Source organism: Sparus aurata, chromosome 19 (assembly GCF_900880675.1).
Source record: "Sparus aurata chromosome 19, fSpaAur1.1, whole genome shotgun sequence".
In the NCBI taxonomy this organism is placed as follows: Eukaryota; Metazoa; Chordata; class Actinopteri; order Spariformes; family Sparidae; genus Sparus; species Sparus aurata.
Window position 1 is genome coordinate 9,423,629 of NC_044205.1, and position 16,702 is coordinate 9,440,330.

At 41.7% G+C, this 16,702-nt stretch overlaps 1 protein-coding gene across 1 annotated transcript in view; it reads right to left on the reverse strand.

Moving 5' to 3' along the window:
* Positions 1-16,702, reverse strand: part of LOC115570419 (partitioning defective 3 homolog) — a 350,543-nt gene that overhangs the window by 220,975 nt on the left and 112,866 nt on the right. Inside the window, exon 3 of the mRNA XM_030399018.1 lies at positions 15,563-15,734. Coding sequence (XP_030254878.1) covers positions 15,563-15,734 — 172 coding nt within the window. The remainder of the gene's footprint in view (positions 1-15,562; positions 15,735-16,702) is intronic.

The following is a 16,702-nucleotide window of genomic DNA, read 5'->3' on the forward strand; positions in this document are numbered from 1 at the left end:
TTCTGGCTTGTCCTCCATTCTGTTTACAGATTCTAAGGGTAGGTTGTTCACACAGCAGCCTCCTCTCACTAACTGGCCTAAAATAACACTTGACTGGCTGTTTACCCTCTACAGCAAAGAATCTCCACCTCTTTTGGCAGTTGATACCACTGATAAATCTCTGTGCGAGGACTATATATCAGCTCTAGTTTATATCACAGAACAGTTTGAGACAAAGCCTTTTCAGTTTCAGTGATCCCTTCAATCATATTCGGTTTGCTTGACATGGAGTGTCCTTTTATCCTTTTACCATGTTGATACTGAACATTTTTTGCCTTTTTAACTTTAATTTTGGGATCACTTTGGCTGTATTAATCGTAATGCATACATTTTGGGAAAAGGTGTTTTTTGTTTGTTTGTTTTTTTCATTTAAATTTCAACCACAGCTCATATGATATGTCTTCAATACACAGAAAGTTAAACTGTCATACATATTCTGTACCATTAAAACCCATTAAAACTATTTTCTTCATTCATTAAAGCATAAAATCATGCATCCAATATTTTCATGCTCTCATTCTGTGGTCCTACGTGAGTTTTTGTAATTTTTCCTGTTTTTCACTACATATTAAAAACTGCCATAGAAAAATACAATATATCAAGTAAATGGAAAATAACTTTTTTTTCCATTTTCCTTTTTTTTTTTTTTTTTTCATTTAAAAAAACAAACTAAAGGGTTAAAATCCTGAAAAAAACAAAAATGTGGTAGTTAGTATGAGGACTAATGTTGACTGAAATATGTAATCCTGTGACTGTTGAAAATAATATAATACACAGTATTTTATGGCAATTTTTGACATGGAACAGTTTGTCCTGAATGTGGTCTGAGTAAAAAAATAGTTTTAAACTTGTTATCCGTTGTGTGAGGGTTAAATAACTAACCAAACATGTACCCGAGAAGTTCTACCCATTCAGAATCTGTCTCCTCTACAAAGACAAACGTCATACATCAATCATATCAGTTTGTCTTGTTGAGTCTCTGAGTCAAACGCAAGCCGGAGAGCTGTATTCCCACGCGGCTGCTGAGTCAACCATCCTGTTTTCATTTTGACCAAGAAATAGAGAGAGACGGAGACTGATTCTTTTCACCTGACAGAAAGACAATACAGACTATTTACTTGCGAGAGACAGGACAGGATGTCAGCCTTCCTCAGGTCCTCAGAGATGAGGCCTCCAGCAGCAGACACATAGACACTTCAACAACAATAACGCAAATGCGTGTGTGGACGTGTGCGTGCTGCTCCTAGACGGTTTCCCCAGACAATGACGATCTCCGAGAGGAGGAGAGGAGTGGAGTTTACTTCCCAAATCAAACCTGACTCATCTAGGTCGAGACTCTACTCACACTAAGAACCCAGGGAGTAACACAGCTAGTGTTGTAGCTAGTGCTGTGCATGCGTGCATATGAGTATGTATATTGTATGTGCACACAAATACAAAAACATGCACCTGATTATGGATTGCCTTTATGTGCAGTTTTCTTTTGACTGTTGGACAGTTCATGAATATTTGGGGTCAGGTGTTCAGGCTTGATCTCAGCACGAGGGAAGTTCCCCAAGAAGCTCTGGAAATATCAAGCTAATTTAATGATATTCAGATTGAGTTTCCTGCTATATATACAGACAAGACAAATTCAATTTTCCACATTGTTCCCATTTACTGCCTTTTTCAATCGTAGCACAATAAATTATTCTTACTTTTCTACTTCACAATTCCTTATCCATTCCCCCAAAATAAAACAATCTAATGAAAATCGCCTAACAAAATGGGATCAGCAGCCACATTACAACACTCCAACTCCATCCCGACTCATACCAGACCCATGGAGACTGCCCTCTAGAGTGAGGCCTCTGGGGGGTTGCTAATCAGCAAACCAAACAACCCTCAGTCGGCCCAGAATCAGGACGCAGCAGCACCCTCCATGTAAACACCATTTTGTGTGTTTCTCCATTACGGTCAGTCTGGAGGTACAGGCTCTCAGAGAAAAGGGGCTATAAATCTCACTCAGCCTGATATGTGGCCAAGTCGCTCATGATTAAAAACACCACTCTGAAAATATCCTGAGCCAGCCAGGAGTGGTAGAAGACAGAGGCACAGCCAAAGCGACCAAATACATCTTAGAATTCAGGTTGGCTGGCCAAACAATGTGTGACTTCCGCAATAAATGTCAAAAACACCGACAATGCTGAGATAAATAAAGACTTCTCCTAACCCAAACATCTGTTTGCCCCTGAAATGTCATTTCAGTGAGGGGAGATTACTTCAGTCAACTTCAGAGTGTCAGCCTATAAAATCTGCAGTGAAACCAGACCCGCTCAGGCTCACACAGCTTTAAATAGCTGCTGAGCCACACTAAACAATTGTATTAATATGGCTTCCATTTCTTTTTTGAACACTACCTGAACAGTTGAGAACTGAACACAACAGGCACAACATGTTGCCCATCAGTAGCTAAAATACATATTTCACCAACATCAACACAGCAGAGCCAGAGATGTCAACTTGTACACCACACATTCTTCTTCTTTGTCAAACCCTAGGTCCTACACTACCCACAATGCTACTCAGCCATGAACTATTAAGTTGTTTATTCAAGATTGTTATGCTAATTGCGGCTAATGCAGCCTTAATCAGCAAGCTTCAAACAGATATGATGAGGAAGTCTGTTCTGTTTGCTTCTTCACAACTCTTTTTATATTTGTAGTTTTTAAGCACTCAGCAACACTGGCTCAGGTGACATGAATTTATTCACTCGATGTCACCTGAGCCAGTGTTGCTGACAGGGTTTAACGTGCAAAATCAGTGGAGTCTTCTGGCTGACATAATCCTATACATTTAAAGTTTAATATAAACATGAATTTTTAATAATTATATTAACAATGAGACATTACTATAATAGTGATATGGAGAGGGAAGACAGATTATATAAGCCTCTACACAAGATTTTTTCCTACAGTGTGCCACTGTGACTTTGCAAGAAAGCTGCTGGATCTTTCATGACACAAAGAGTTTTCTTCTTATATCTCTAAACAAGCCTAACTTGTCACAGATTTAATTGTCACAGCCAATGTGTGAGCAGAAACTGGAGGCTGATGAGTGAGTGAATGAATTTCAGTTTCTGGCAGGTCAGACAGCATCTGAAGCATGGAGTTCGTTCCGCTGCAGTTTCCAGACAGCACGTACACAAAATCCATATTGCCAACATTTCAGCCACGAGAATGTCTTCCTCTGCTCGGAACACAAACATTCTCACTTCGGCTGCTCTTTTCAGAAAAGATGACAAATGCAAACTTCTCCCAGACTCGCTAACTTTTTTTTTTCTGGACCCTTTGATGATTTATTGGGAAAAACAGAAAGTTATTTGGTGTGCGAGATGAGAGGAGCGCTGCTAGAGGAGTGATATGGGCGCTGGTGTGAGGCCCGTGCTGTTCAATGGACGGAGACATTTCTGGTTAAAAGCTTCCCGCTGGGAGCCGACACTGAGTACATATGCTAATCTCAAAAAAGCTCACCCACACATAAATCCATTTCTGCTCGTGCGCGCGCACACAACAGCACGTATGAGGTCAGAGCGGTTTACACGCAACAAGTCAAAGCGTATCAGAGAGCCGTTCTTTCTTTAATGCAGAGCAGAGCGACGAAGGCAAACACAGAGAAAAAGGAGTCAGCTCTGCTCAGTACAATGGGAGGAACTTTTATTATGACTGTTTGAGAAGTGACTACAGGATCCCGAGGAACAGATGGTATTGTGATGTTCATACTCCCTGTTTTGGATGTGCATCACTCTGATCTGTCACACAGTATTATAAAAGCACATGAGGTTTTCATAAAGATTTGAGGCTGGGGATGATGAGAGGGAAGCAGGGGTGTAGAAACATCAAGCGTTTTTCTCTGTAGGTATGTAAATCACCCACTGACAGCAATGACTGGTATATTTGGGCAACAAGGTGGCATAGTGTGTACAGAGAAAGCATCATCAGTCTCGTCGGTAGTTGCTGTTAATGATTCCCAAAATAACGCGTGGATAGTTGGAGGAAATTGTGCTTTTATGGGATTTTTTTTAAAGAGTCACAGGGTGACTGAGAGGTTGAAGTTGACATGCGTGGCACTTAAACATCAATAAATCATTACTGCAGTCACTCTACACTACTTTTTACATCATATGGCACTAGGTCGGATTTCACAGAGAATCAACTGGATCGTGTCAGGGCACCAAAAAGAGATTGCTTCACATCTCCCAACAGGAAAAAGGTGATGGTCTTTCAGTGCAAGCATGGCTACAGTTTCTTGCATTTGTGGACGGAGACAGTCCGAGGTCTCAACCAAGGTCCAAAGTTGCTTACAGCAAAGGCACAACATGACCCCACAGTAAGAGGTATAGAATGATGAAATATGCAAGCAATACTTCAGCAATTGCACAGCGCTTGAAGTACTAAAACCGTGATCATTGGGCTGAAAAAGCATGAAGCAAAACTTTTTTTTTTTTTGGTCAGAGTTTGCAGTTCTCTGGACACACACATATTTCCATTTACAAAAGTTGAAGAATGCATAAGACTCACTCTGACTTGTTCCATCGTGTAGAGATGGAAGCTAGCTTACTATTTTATTTCACAACATATTCAGTTATCATAGGCCAGGTTTGTAAATTGGTGTAACTGTTGTAAGCAGTGATCCCATCACATGTAAACTAACAGTAAGCTTAGTTCTTGTTTGACTGGTCAGACACTGTGGATTGTGGGAATACAAGGTCCAAGACGAGCCGAAAAGCACTTTGAGTAAACTCAGCAAAAGATTGTACATTTGATTAAGTGTTAATTGATACATCATGTCTCCTGCTCTTTAAACAAAGTTCTGCCTTAACATAACAATACGAATGTTACTAATGCCGAAGTTGTACAAGAATATACTGTATTGCAAGATCAAATATTTCAGAGTTGTTCGTGAACAGTTTACTGATCCATTCATTATAGACCGATCTTGCCAGATCGCAATGTTAATAGAAAATGCAATCACTGCAGCTTTATGTCTAGTCCTAAATATATTTGGTGTTGCAGATTAGTTGTGTACAGACTTGGAGACAGAGACAAAATAAGTAAACAGAACGGAAAGAGCTGCCCCGTAGTTCATAACAAATTTACCAACCTAACTAATTTAAAAATGTAACTAAATCCTATTCATATTTTTTTTTCACAAATATTTCCTGACAGGACACCCTATTTTCACTAAAAGCTTTCTAAAAGAAGAAAAAGCTTCATCTCATTTCCTACACAATTGGAACTGTCTGGCAAAGGCAGCTCTGATATCAGCTTCAAGGCACGGAGAAGACGGTCAGCATGGTTTAAGGTAAAACAAAGCAACTACTGTCTAAATGAGGAACCATTTGACAAGCAAGGTTGTTGTTTGCTGAAACATTGATCATGTCATCACCCTGCCCTAAAACGCTGTTCCCAAGCCTCACTATTGGGAGACACTATGAGTCAAATTTGCAGTTCAAAGTTGGAAGAAAATTCAACCCCTCTTTTAAAACTGCATCTACCCTGCTAGAATAAGACAGTAAAACCCAAACCAGCTCCAGTGTGTTTTACTGTAGCTGACCAGGAGCTGACATGTCCATGAAAATAGAAGGCTTCTCTTACTGAGATCAATAAAGATTATTACTGTTAATACAAATGTGATGCGATGTCAAAAATAAACATCTGCAACTCATAAATGCAAAAATGCATGAAACTGCAAACCACTTCTCACACAAGATTTGGTTATTAGGGAGTTTTCCTGCAGTGGGGGGAGTTCGCAATGTTTCCTCTTTTTCATCAATGTGTTTCTGCTGCTTCCTGAGGGCGAATGAAAACGTTTCAACACATATTAATAATGTATAATTGAAATCTATGCCAAAAGATAGGGAGCAGCTTGTTCCTCCTATCCAAACATTCCAGACGCAGTACTTCAGTCCAATACACCAACATGTGGTTTCTAAATGTGTGCATGGGTAGCATGGAGGAAGTCCGCAGGGTAGTCACTGCACATTGTCAAATGAATTTGCCCTTAATGCTCAAATGGCTGGCAGAAACCATTCCATGAAAAGGGGAAAAAAAAAAAACAATAAATCAAGCAGAGCAGGCAAAACTGTTTTGCTTTGATCAAAGCTATGATTGTGAGCCAAAGTAAGTACTCTGAAAGTGATCATGTTTGTGGGAAGATGGGAATGTGGTAGGGGAGTGTTCTGGGATTTCCAGAGTGCTTTGGGGTGGATTGTATCTTGGTGGATCTGATGAAAAACAGGAGGAGGGGATGTAGAGGAAGGCAGACTTTCTGTAGCTGTGGCCAAGATGATGCATCTCTCTTTCTCTCTCACGAGCAAGCTAGCACCAGTTACATCATTATTCATGAACACTTCACAAATATTAATTGTGTTGCCTTACTTCCTAATGCCATGTTTTTTTTTTTACTGCTTTGTGTGTCGCTTGGTGAGTATTTCTGAGTGTTTCAATGCGCAGCAGAAATAATACAAATGTTTTTTTGTTTTTTTTTTAACTAGCACACCCCAGCAGTGAGATATTTTAAAATGATACCAGTGTAAATCAACTTTTTTAATTACTGTCCAAAATTCTTGATATTTGGCAAATGATTTGTTGCGGATACATCTCTACCTACAAACCAACAAAATTATATTTTCTTAGGATATGAGCTGTATTTTATGACCGCACGAGCAGTGTGTTAATTGCGCATGTGCTCATCCGTGAACAGGCACACCTTTAATAATGAAAACAATTAGCCCAGACTGTCTGTATGCAGGCACACAACAATGCTCCCCTGTCGTCTGCCTGTAAGCATTAGCATGCGTGACTAAATACGTGTCCGCCTGCAGTTTTTGTGTGTGAACATATGCGTGTTTGTGGCTGCCTACATGTGCCCGCACATGCCTCTGAGTGCCTCCCTCATGTGTGCTTTGAAGCAGACAAAGTTCACAGGTGACCTCCCTGTGGAAGACAATGAAACGGATCGGTGTAGGAGCGAGAGAGGGCGGGGGCCTCTTACGCAGAGGGCTAATGAAGTGGGCGGAGGAGTCGTGAGGTTGTTTGCAGAGTCCACTGGGATGAAGAGCCTGGAGACAAAGGGATGCTAAACACCCGTGGGCCTTTGTGGACTTAACATGCTGAGACCAGGAGGCATCGCCCTTGGCTAGTCCGACCTGCTTTTGACCTGTCACACACAATGTAAATGCACCACACGGGTTCTCAGTGAGGGGGAACAAAAAGACCCAGTTTGAGTTTATCATCGCTGTACATTTATAGTTAAATCACTTACGAAAAACATTCTAAACTTGAATCGACAGGAAAACATCTGTAATTATGCGTTTTACCCTGAGATATAATCCATGTAATTGTTTCATTGATGTGTTTTTAGATAGCCAAAACTCTTATAATTGCACTTTTTGTTTGACTATTCCCCATTTTGGTTTTCCTAAAGACATGTTTTGTAAGTTCACCACACATATAAGTGGGAGTACTGATATCCAGTGAATTAAATGAATAGAAAAACAATTACTATTTACAAGCAAAATAATTTGGGCAAGTGAAAAGGGAAGAGAAATATAAGATCAGTGTAATGATTTTGAGTTTACAGACAGAGACAGGCAGAGAGCGTAAATCAATTTGTTCATTAATGACAGAAGGGAGGACTATTGAAGACCTCAAGCTCTCATTTAGTTTATCAAATTAATTTAAGGCTCTGTTTGTGTCCTGGCAAAATAAAGATTATATTTATAGTCCTCATGGCAACTGACTGAGAGAAAGATATTCAGTGCTCGTCCCTAGTCTCTGTGAAAAAGCAAGACAAGGAAAGGTCAGATGACTCTGTCAAGACTGCAATCAAATTTCCTGCTAACACTTCCTGTCTCTGCAAAGTCTCAGCCCCAGGACAATCACTCAATGCAGTGCCACTGTGACTAGAATTTATCGCAACACTACATAAATATTTAAGCATTAACGTAGTGAATCAACAAACGGTACATTAAGAGTTGTCTGAGAAAGCTGAAGAGGACGGAGATGCCGTATGTCAGATACTGACAGGCAGACGCATTATTCTTCTAAATGTCTTTTCTGCTAAGTGTCTTTGGTTCTGAGACGACACCAGAGTCAGTGCAAACAAACTCTGGCTCTGTTCCCATGCTCCCTGTCACAGGGTTACGGCCGGCCACCATTTGAGTCTATTTCTGCATGTCAGAAAGTGTTAATGACTTTGTTTCCCAATCAAGACCTCAGTGCTCCTCCGTTGCTTTAAGTGTGACACAAGTGACCTGCAGGACTGATCCCAGCCCGGCTCAGGAAGCAATAAAGCAGTCAACAAACTCCCTCTCTCTCTCTCTCTCTCTCTCACACACACACACACACACGCACACACAACTCCACATGATTCAACTGTCTGGCTATGGCTTTATTGGGATCCTGGCAGAAGTAATAATAGGAACAGAACTGGTAGCACATTCCCAGCAGTGCTGAGTGAAGACTTTTACTACTCCGAGCGCTTCACACTTCATTACCAAAACACTGTCTTCGCCATTTAACAGTGCCGGCCGTTGCAATAATTAGCTGTAAGCAGCCCTGGGATGGTATTATAACAGTATGAGCGTTTTTATTAGTAATATTCCAAGCAACTGTGAACGCCCACTCCTCAGCAGTTTAAACACCCACTCTGGGCCCTCCCTCTCTCCCCTTCTATGAGCGTGAGTATGATTTAGAGTTGACATAACTAATAGCCTCTCCACTAACTCAGGTAGAGGAAGGCAGTTCACAGTCTCACGAGGGCTGGTGGGCTTAAAAAGTGATTTCAGCGTGCTAATGATGAGCTCGCTACCCCGACGTCCTCAATGCTGAGTGTGTACTCAACTCAGACGCTACTTTGAGAGGTGTGATGCACAGTCGGAGTGGTTGTGGATTGTTGTTGAAGATGGGCTGAGTAGGTCTTCGAAAGGCTATCATGAAATAAACACATCCACCATCTGCTCTTGTATATGCCTACTGTGGCAACACGTCATGATCAACACTATACATTCACCCTGATAGATACACTGGAACAACAGTGCTCTGCATACACAGCATGTATAACACAGGGGGATGCATGGGTGAAAATCAAACATGTACCTTTTTAAAGTTAAATAAACCTTCAGGTCCTATCAGGTATTACCTGAGAAAATAAGCATGGCATTATGCCGGAGAGTGCCATGACACTGCAAAAGGAGGACAGAGATACAGAGTCCTAAAAAAAAGCAGAATGTGCTCACCTCTCCCTGAAGCCAAATATGTTAGAGAGGGAGAGAAAAAGAAACACAGATAAACTTTAAGATCACCAGCTGACAGACCGTAGCCTGTGTTTGAGCAATTCCACTGCCTGTAATGATAATTCTCAATGAGGAATGGATGGCATTTCTCACATTCATCCTACTCTGCTATTTTGTTTTTGTAGCCCATCAGCCAAAAATCTGTGGACCCAAAGCTGAATTACCAGCTGGCCTCTAAGGGCCATAAAAGGTTCACTTTAGGTCCCACCTTATTATTTCATTTTCTGACCCTGTCTTGTTGCCTACCAGGAACCGCTGTTGGCACAGAGCCTCACAGATTTTTTCCAAAATTCAGCTTGAGACCTTATTATTTTTAATTCATAATTAGCTCAGAATTAATGTTTTAACGAGATAAAACAAAGTGAGCGGTACTCGGAAAACCTCACTCCAGTTATGCTGTGTTTCCACTGCATAGTAGGTATATAAACTGCTTAACATATCATCAATCTGCACCCGGCTGTAATTGGTTAAAATAAATAGGCTTGACAACATTGTAAGAACTTTATAGAAACTAAAAGGAAGAAGGAGGAAGGAGGCAGACAGAGTCAGTGTGAGATGGGTTAACCATCAGACAAGACCAATCAGCAGATCCACACTGTCACCATTATCAACTCTGTGATTCTTCTGATATCTAAGCCCCTAGATTGTACTGCATCGCCTGCTTACTGCTGAAGTGAGAGATTGAAGAGGTAGTTCTGGACCAGAGAGAGTTAGAGAGAGGCAGGGCAGATGAGAATGATAAGTATCTGTGTCTGCTATCTAGCTGCACGTGGTCCCAAACCTAAACCTGGTAGTTTATCTATAATTGGCAATCACTGCCTTGGAAGTCACCCAACCCCACTGGGAGAGCCCACAATGGGGTGGCAGACCACTTCTTAAATCCTGAAATCTCAGCTGGAGATCTTAAAAAAAAAAAAAAAAAAAAAAAAAACAGGCTGAAAGAATACTTCATACATTTCATTCAGTGCCTGTGAGAGCTAATGTCTTAATTGAGCAATTTTGTCTTTCAGAAGAGTTAATTCACTATGTACACTTATGTTGTGTGTTGTCAGTGTGACTGTGCATCTTCTTTTCCCTAGTGACTTTTATATGGCCTTGGCTGGTGGCAGGGAGCCTCCTCAGTGGCAGACCACTAAGCCAGATTGATTAAATGAAGGCCTTCCTCTCCGAAGGTGTCCACACTCCCCAACCCCACAGGCAATCTCTCTAATGGCCTCCCAGCAACCCTGTCACTGCAAAGCTTCAAGGACCAAGGGAGCAGAGATTCCAAGACCAAGTCAGTGAAGGTAGTGACAAATTGTTCCCACATTGGTCTTGTATAGAGTTAGAAGCGCCAGGAAGCCAGTTTGTCTTGGCGGGGGTTGAAATTTGTGAAAATGGTCACAGTATAAATGGCAAAATGACAAGTTATCTGTTGATAGTTTAGTTTTATCTGGACATTGGCAGGGGGTCAATCATGAAAGTATCATTACAATCACTGTGATTTTCTGTTAGTGTTTTAAAGCCACCCCACATCAATGTCAGTCTTCTTTTAACCTCTGTCAATAGCACTTAAGCAGCTGCCATGTCCTGATTGTGGATCGCGCAATTGTTATTGAGCCGCTAAAAAAGAAGAATAAAAATCCCACAGTAGCAATCTATAAAATAAGTTGAAGGAAGACACCCTCGATGTTAGAGGTGATGCCCAAAACAGGATTTTCTGTGATCCTTTCACACATTTAAGTGTGTGTTGTGATGTAATTCACAATGATTCTTGGGACTGTACTTTGGGCCGTAAATGTATGGTATCGCTAACATCTTAACAGCCTTGCTTCAATGCTGTAGATAAAAATGATGCTTTAGCCACAAAGGGTATTGGCTTGAGCTGCCAATATAGCCTGTCAAAACTGCTTGTTGGATGGTTGAATAGCTTTGAAAAACCCCTCATCCCAGACCTTTTCAAGATCGGATTAGGAGGCCTGTATATTATATATTTCTGTAATTTAAAAAAAAAAAAGAAAATGCCGAAATCCCACACTTACACCCACTTCACAAGGCAGCAATTGGTCAGGTGTGCGGGGATCAAAAGGAGCCAGGGTTTGAGCTTATCTCTCGAGCTCTCCCTTTTAATTCTTTGGGAGCACCACTATCCCCATTTAAGCTATACCTTCCAGTGTGGCCGTTTGTACTTGTTTTTCTTATTTCCGACATGATGAGACAAGAAGTACAAGCTAGTTTTGTCCGAGCACAACTTGACCCTTAGCCACTGTCCAACAACTCCAATAGCCTCTGAACACTGGTCGTATCCTTGTGACCTCAGCGATCTGTGCACTGTGTACTGTGCTCTGGCCAATCAACATTTTGTTAAATAACCACATAAAAATGTGGAGTCTTCTCCTTCAGTTACTCTTTAGTTTTCTTTTTATCCACAGGTGGAAGAAATACAGTAAAAGCTATCATTATTGGACTTCACATGGCACAACTGACCTCTCATATTTTAGCCTTAAAGAGGCAGTAAAACACAAGGACTTGTTGCACCATTTATTTTATGCAAGTCAACTCTGGGTCAAATAGAGGGACCCCTGTTCTTTGAGAAAACGAGAACATCCAATTTTGAAGGTACAAGCGTCATCAAGATCCAGTGTTAATTTAAAGTTTCAGACATTTCCTCTTACTTCTGAAAGACTTGAATTTAGTGGTGAGTTGAGACAGCGGCAGCTCCAGCGTCCGTATAATTACGGGAAAATTACATTCATTATTGTAATTTACATCTCATCTCCAATCCAATTATTAGCAGTTTGACCTGCACGGCACATGTTAGCATGAAAATCTAAAATGGGCTCCCAAGACGGAGGCGAAGGAACGGCGGAGGACAGAAAGAAAAGCGAGAGGGAGAGTTTGGGACTTTGGGAGTTGTAGGAGGGGAAAAAACAATCAATATGGCTCTAAAAGATGATGATTTTAAATAGCCATAATTCTCTGCCTCAGAGCACAGCTGCCAAGGGCGCCGCTGCAACACTTTGATGTCTGATATGCAATATTGCTGCCAGTAATTTGCTCATCTGCATCTCTAGAGGGACTATCGCCTGTCTGTCTTGTTCATCCGCCTGACCGTGTGTACGTGTTGCCAGTCAGTCTGTCTGTCTGTCGGTCCGTCCGGCTGTCTCGCCACCTCTTTAAACTCTACTTCACTACACACGTATACAACTTTTGAAGTACTTTTGAAGTGGAAATTGAACTTGTAAGTGGGCAAAAGTCTGTGTGCATTAAACATAGTCTCCAAGGGAAAAAAAAACAATGCAATCTCACTTTTATGTTGTTGGTAATACCACACTTATATAAACTAGCACATAACAAAGCATATCATTGTCATAGGTCCAGCCCCCGGTCTCTCTTTCCTACCTATCTCCTTCACTGTCATTATCTCTGAAAAACAGCTATATATATGTTATGAAAGATTCAGTGTGTAGGAAGCAATCAGTTCTTCTGTTTTGCTGCAATCTTGTCATTGTATTCCTTGAATACAAAGCGTACAATTTACAGAGCATGCAGGGGACAGGCTCAGAATTGTGTGTGTGTGTGTTTGTGGGTGGGACAAGGCCACTGTGAAACAATTCAAGGCTGAATATGAGCTAGAGTTCAAACAATTCTTTCATTTTTAATTCATTACTTTAATCCTTACTGGTATTTGCGTGAATCAGATTAGAAGTCAGGATCAGCTACACAACTGGAAATTGGATCAATTTCATTCAAATGATCCCCACTCAGTGCCTTCATTATGAACCTCTGTGCGGAGTACAGTTACAATTAATTGATTAGTTGTTAATTATTATATACATTTTTTAATTATGAGCTATTTAGATAAATGATTAATCGGTTTGAGCAATGTTTTAAGAGGAGAAGTCAACATTTTCTGATTCTAGCTCCTTAAAGGTGACATTTGTAGAATATGGCCAGATTTTGAGGACGCTCCAAAAACACGGGGGGCAGCATATCACCAGAGTAACAGACAGCTGCTGCTGTTTGCTAGCTATCCTTGGCTGTACGAAGCTACTGTTAGCTAATTAGCACAGGGCTCAGTTAGCTGTACAGCCAGTGGCCCTAGAGTTGGTCTGGACCAGGACCTCAGATCACAAGGGGAGTCACTACAAGCACAACTGGATTTGGCAGTCTGAGTATGAACATGGCTGGACAACCTCCAAGACTGACTTAGGTCAGTTTGACAACAGGGGGTCCAGTACAGAGGCGATACAGCAGCTCTGACCAAGACTGTGAGTTCAGGGACTACAAGACATGGCAGGTGGGGACAGGGGAGGCTTGCAGCAGGAGAGATGCGCCAGAGAGTCCGACATCAGCAGCCGGTGAGACCTTATGAGGTGAGTATTTAATAATGTCTTTCTCAGTGAACTGAGGATTTATTTTAACCAAACCAGAGAGAAAATTGAGAAAATAATTGCCAGATTAATTAACAATGAAAATTAGTGCAGAAGACACATTCTTGGCTGTGGAGGGAAACAGGACGGTATCCGTAAGTGAGCTCGCCACCCTCCACCATGAACACACATCCATCACCATGGACACTGATAAAAGCCTTGCTTGTTCACCTGCTAAGTGAATATAGCTAATGTTGTTTCAGTAAATGCACAACAACTCACAACAACGATTGCCCATATAATAGATGGTGCCATCTTCTCCAGCTGATATAAAAAAAGCAATACAAAACAAACATCATATTGCAATTATTTTGGCAGTTATTATGTTATTACAATTCAAAAGACAATTAAAATCATGATGATGTGACATTTGTTGGGGTCGGCACCAAACAAACATGTTTTCTGGAGAACACGATTTGTAGGCCTAGGTGTCTCTACCTCACTGCAGTACTTTATTTTAATATTGTTATGATGTAGTATAATTCCTGATTTGTTACACACATATACATGCTACCTTTATCAAAAAACTGCAGCTTGTGTGATTTGGATATTGCACTCCTAATGCCATGTTACAATTTTGAAACAGTTTTGATTCATTGAGTAGCCCTACTAATTACCATGACTTTCACCTGCCGTTTGAAGATTTTATCATCCACTGTCACAGCAAACAGACTGGTTTGAGACAGCCCTTAAAAAGGTGAACCTGCCTTGCTAACACACTCTCAGAGGCCCCCTGCAGGGGTGAGGGCCACACTTGTGTGAGCAATGAAAGATGCCAACATTTCTCAAACCTGGTCAATGTTTCAAATGAAGGTTTGTTTGAAGCGAGTCGACAGCAAGTCAGATAGCTTCAAACCAACCTGCCTCTCACACTGAGCTACTGGTTGACTTTCAGATTGCCATTCAAAGAGTCTCCACAGTGAGGTTGAGGGAGGCGCTTTTATGTCAGGGCATGGGGAGAAAAGTCTATAGTTCATTCATGTGAGTGTGTGGTTTAAATGTCTTAGATGTCCTTTAAAGTTTAGGACAGCTCTGCATCAGCTCGCTGGCTCCACTTCATGGGACATGAACATGTGGACATGAGCAACATCTGAGTCACTGGCGTTTGGTTGTGTGTGCCATCTGTGAGTGTGTGCATGTCCATCTTGCTCTGGCATGTGTGCTCCTGCTCATGCATGTCTGAGTATCCAGCTGTGTCTCAATTCCTTCCGTTGTCTCAGTTTCTTCCTGTCTGCCTAAGTCAGTACGCTGCCATTCCCTGGACACACTGTACAGTCTTGACGGACACTCGACTCCGCACAACACACCTAGCGCATATCAAGTAAAACAGCCAATGGCCACAGGAGAAAAAGTTTACTTTGATGCATTTTGGTGTTGTTTCAGCCAGGTTCCCACTGTACAGGTACAAGTTGGTCTTCATACCATTTTAACACACAAAAAGAACATTTTATATGTGCAGAATGCACTTTGCCTTCAGTTTAATTTCATTGTGCTAAGCTTCCTGTTATTTTCCGATGTCAGCTTTCATGTGCCTGACCTTTAAAGCCTTGAATTTTGAACTTCTGCTGGTGTCATGGAGTATCTGCTCATTCTTAAAAAAGCACATCGTGGGCTTTGAGGTGCTAACCATGCTGATGCTAATCTTCCACTTTTCCACTGTTTATATATTTGCTCGCCATAATCATTTATTGATAGAACAAGAAGTCACGGTGGTGAACTATTTGTGTTGATGTAATAACGTTGCTACTGATGATAATGTTAATATGGCACTCACTGGACAGCAGAGCGGTTGGCGTGACCTCGATCTCACTGTTGGTCTGGTAGGGCTGGAAGGCCGATGCCGAACTCGTGTCACTGGTGAAGGGTTCTGGACTCTGTGTACCTGAGCTGGCACTGGTTCCGTCGCCTCCATTGTGAGGATCCTGCTCTTCATACACTGCTACCAGCTTGAGAGGGAGAGAAAAACATGTCATTGTGTATTAGTGTAAGCTTTGGGGGGTGAGGAGATATGCAATGTTGCTAGTATCTGGTAAATATGGGTTTGTAGTGCAGATATGTACTGTAAGTGTCTATACACTCACACATACTGTTTGTATGCTTTGTAATTTTGCATTTAGGTTATCTACCGCAGCACATATCACTTAATCGTGTTGCTGGTCTTTCTACAACACGCTCATTCTGTCTCTGTCTCTCTAACAGTCTAATCTTGCAACATCTGCATGTAGCGCAGGGTGTTTTGGGTTGCCAGGTTTGGCTCCCACCGCGAGCAGCTGCTCCATTCCCACAAAGGTGATACATTGCCACGTTCCCCAGGCCAGATAGGGAGAACCCCCCCCAGCATCCCGTAATCATCAGAGTCTACCACACACTGCTCATCACTACGGCCAATATGCCCACCTAACAAGAGAGAGAGGGACAGCAGCCAAGATTACGGTGTGAGAGAAACACTAGACTCTGTTTCCTCTTTCACCGGGATAAAGAAAATGGGATCAACCAATGATGATTGACTACATACGAGTTGAGGCTTATTTTTAGGCTCCTGCAGTCATGGAGAGAGAGAGAGAGAGAGAGAGAGAGAGAGAGAGAGAGAGAGAGAGAGAGAGAGAGAGAGAGAGAGAGAGAGAGCACTGAATGCATACAACCTGTGGTGGTGGTGGTGAAGTGGAGGCAGCGGAGCAGTGTTTGTTTTATTTTCCCGCATAACCTCTTACTAAACCTCTCACGAGAAGATTAACCTCTTATTCCATCCATACAGAGCAATCATACAGCTGCGGCCTGATACACACCATGCTGTACAGAACAACAGTATGTACATAAAAGACTTGAGATGAGTTCCTTTTCATGTCTTTGTGCTTCCTGCAAATCTATGTAATGGAGGGCCACGGATGTAGAGAGAGCAGCCAACAAAGAAAGC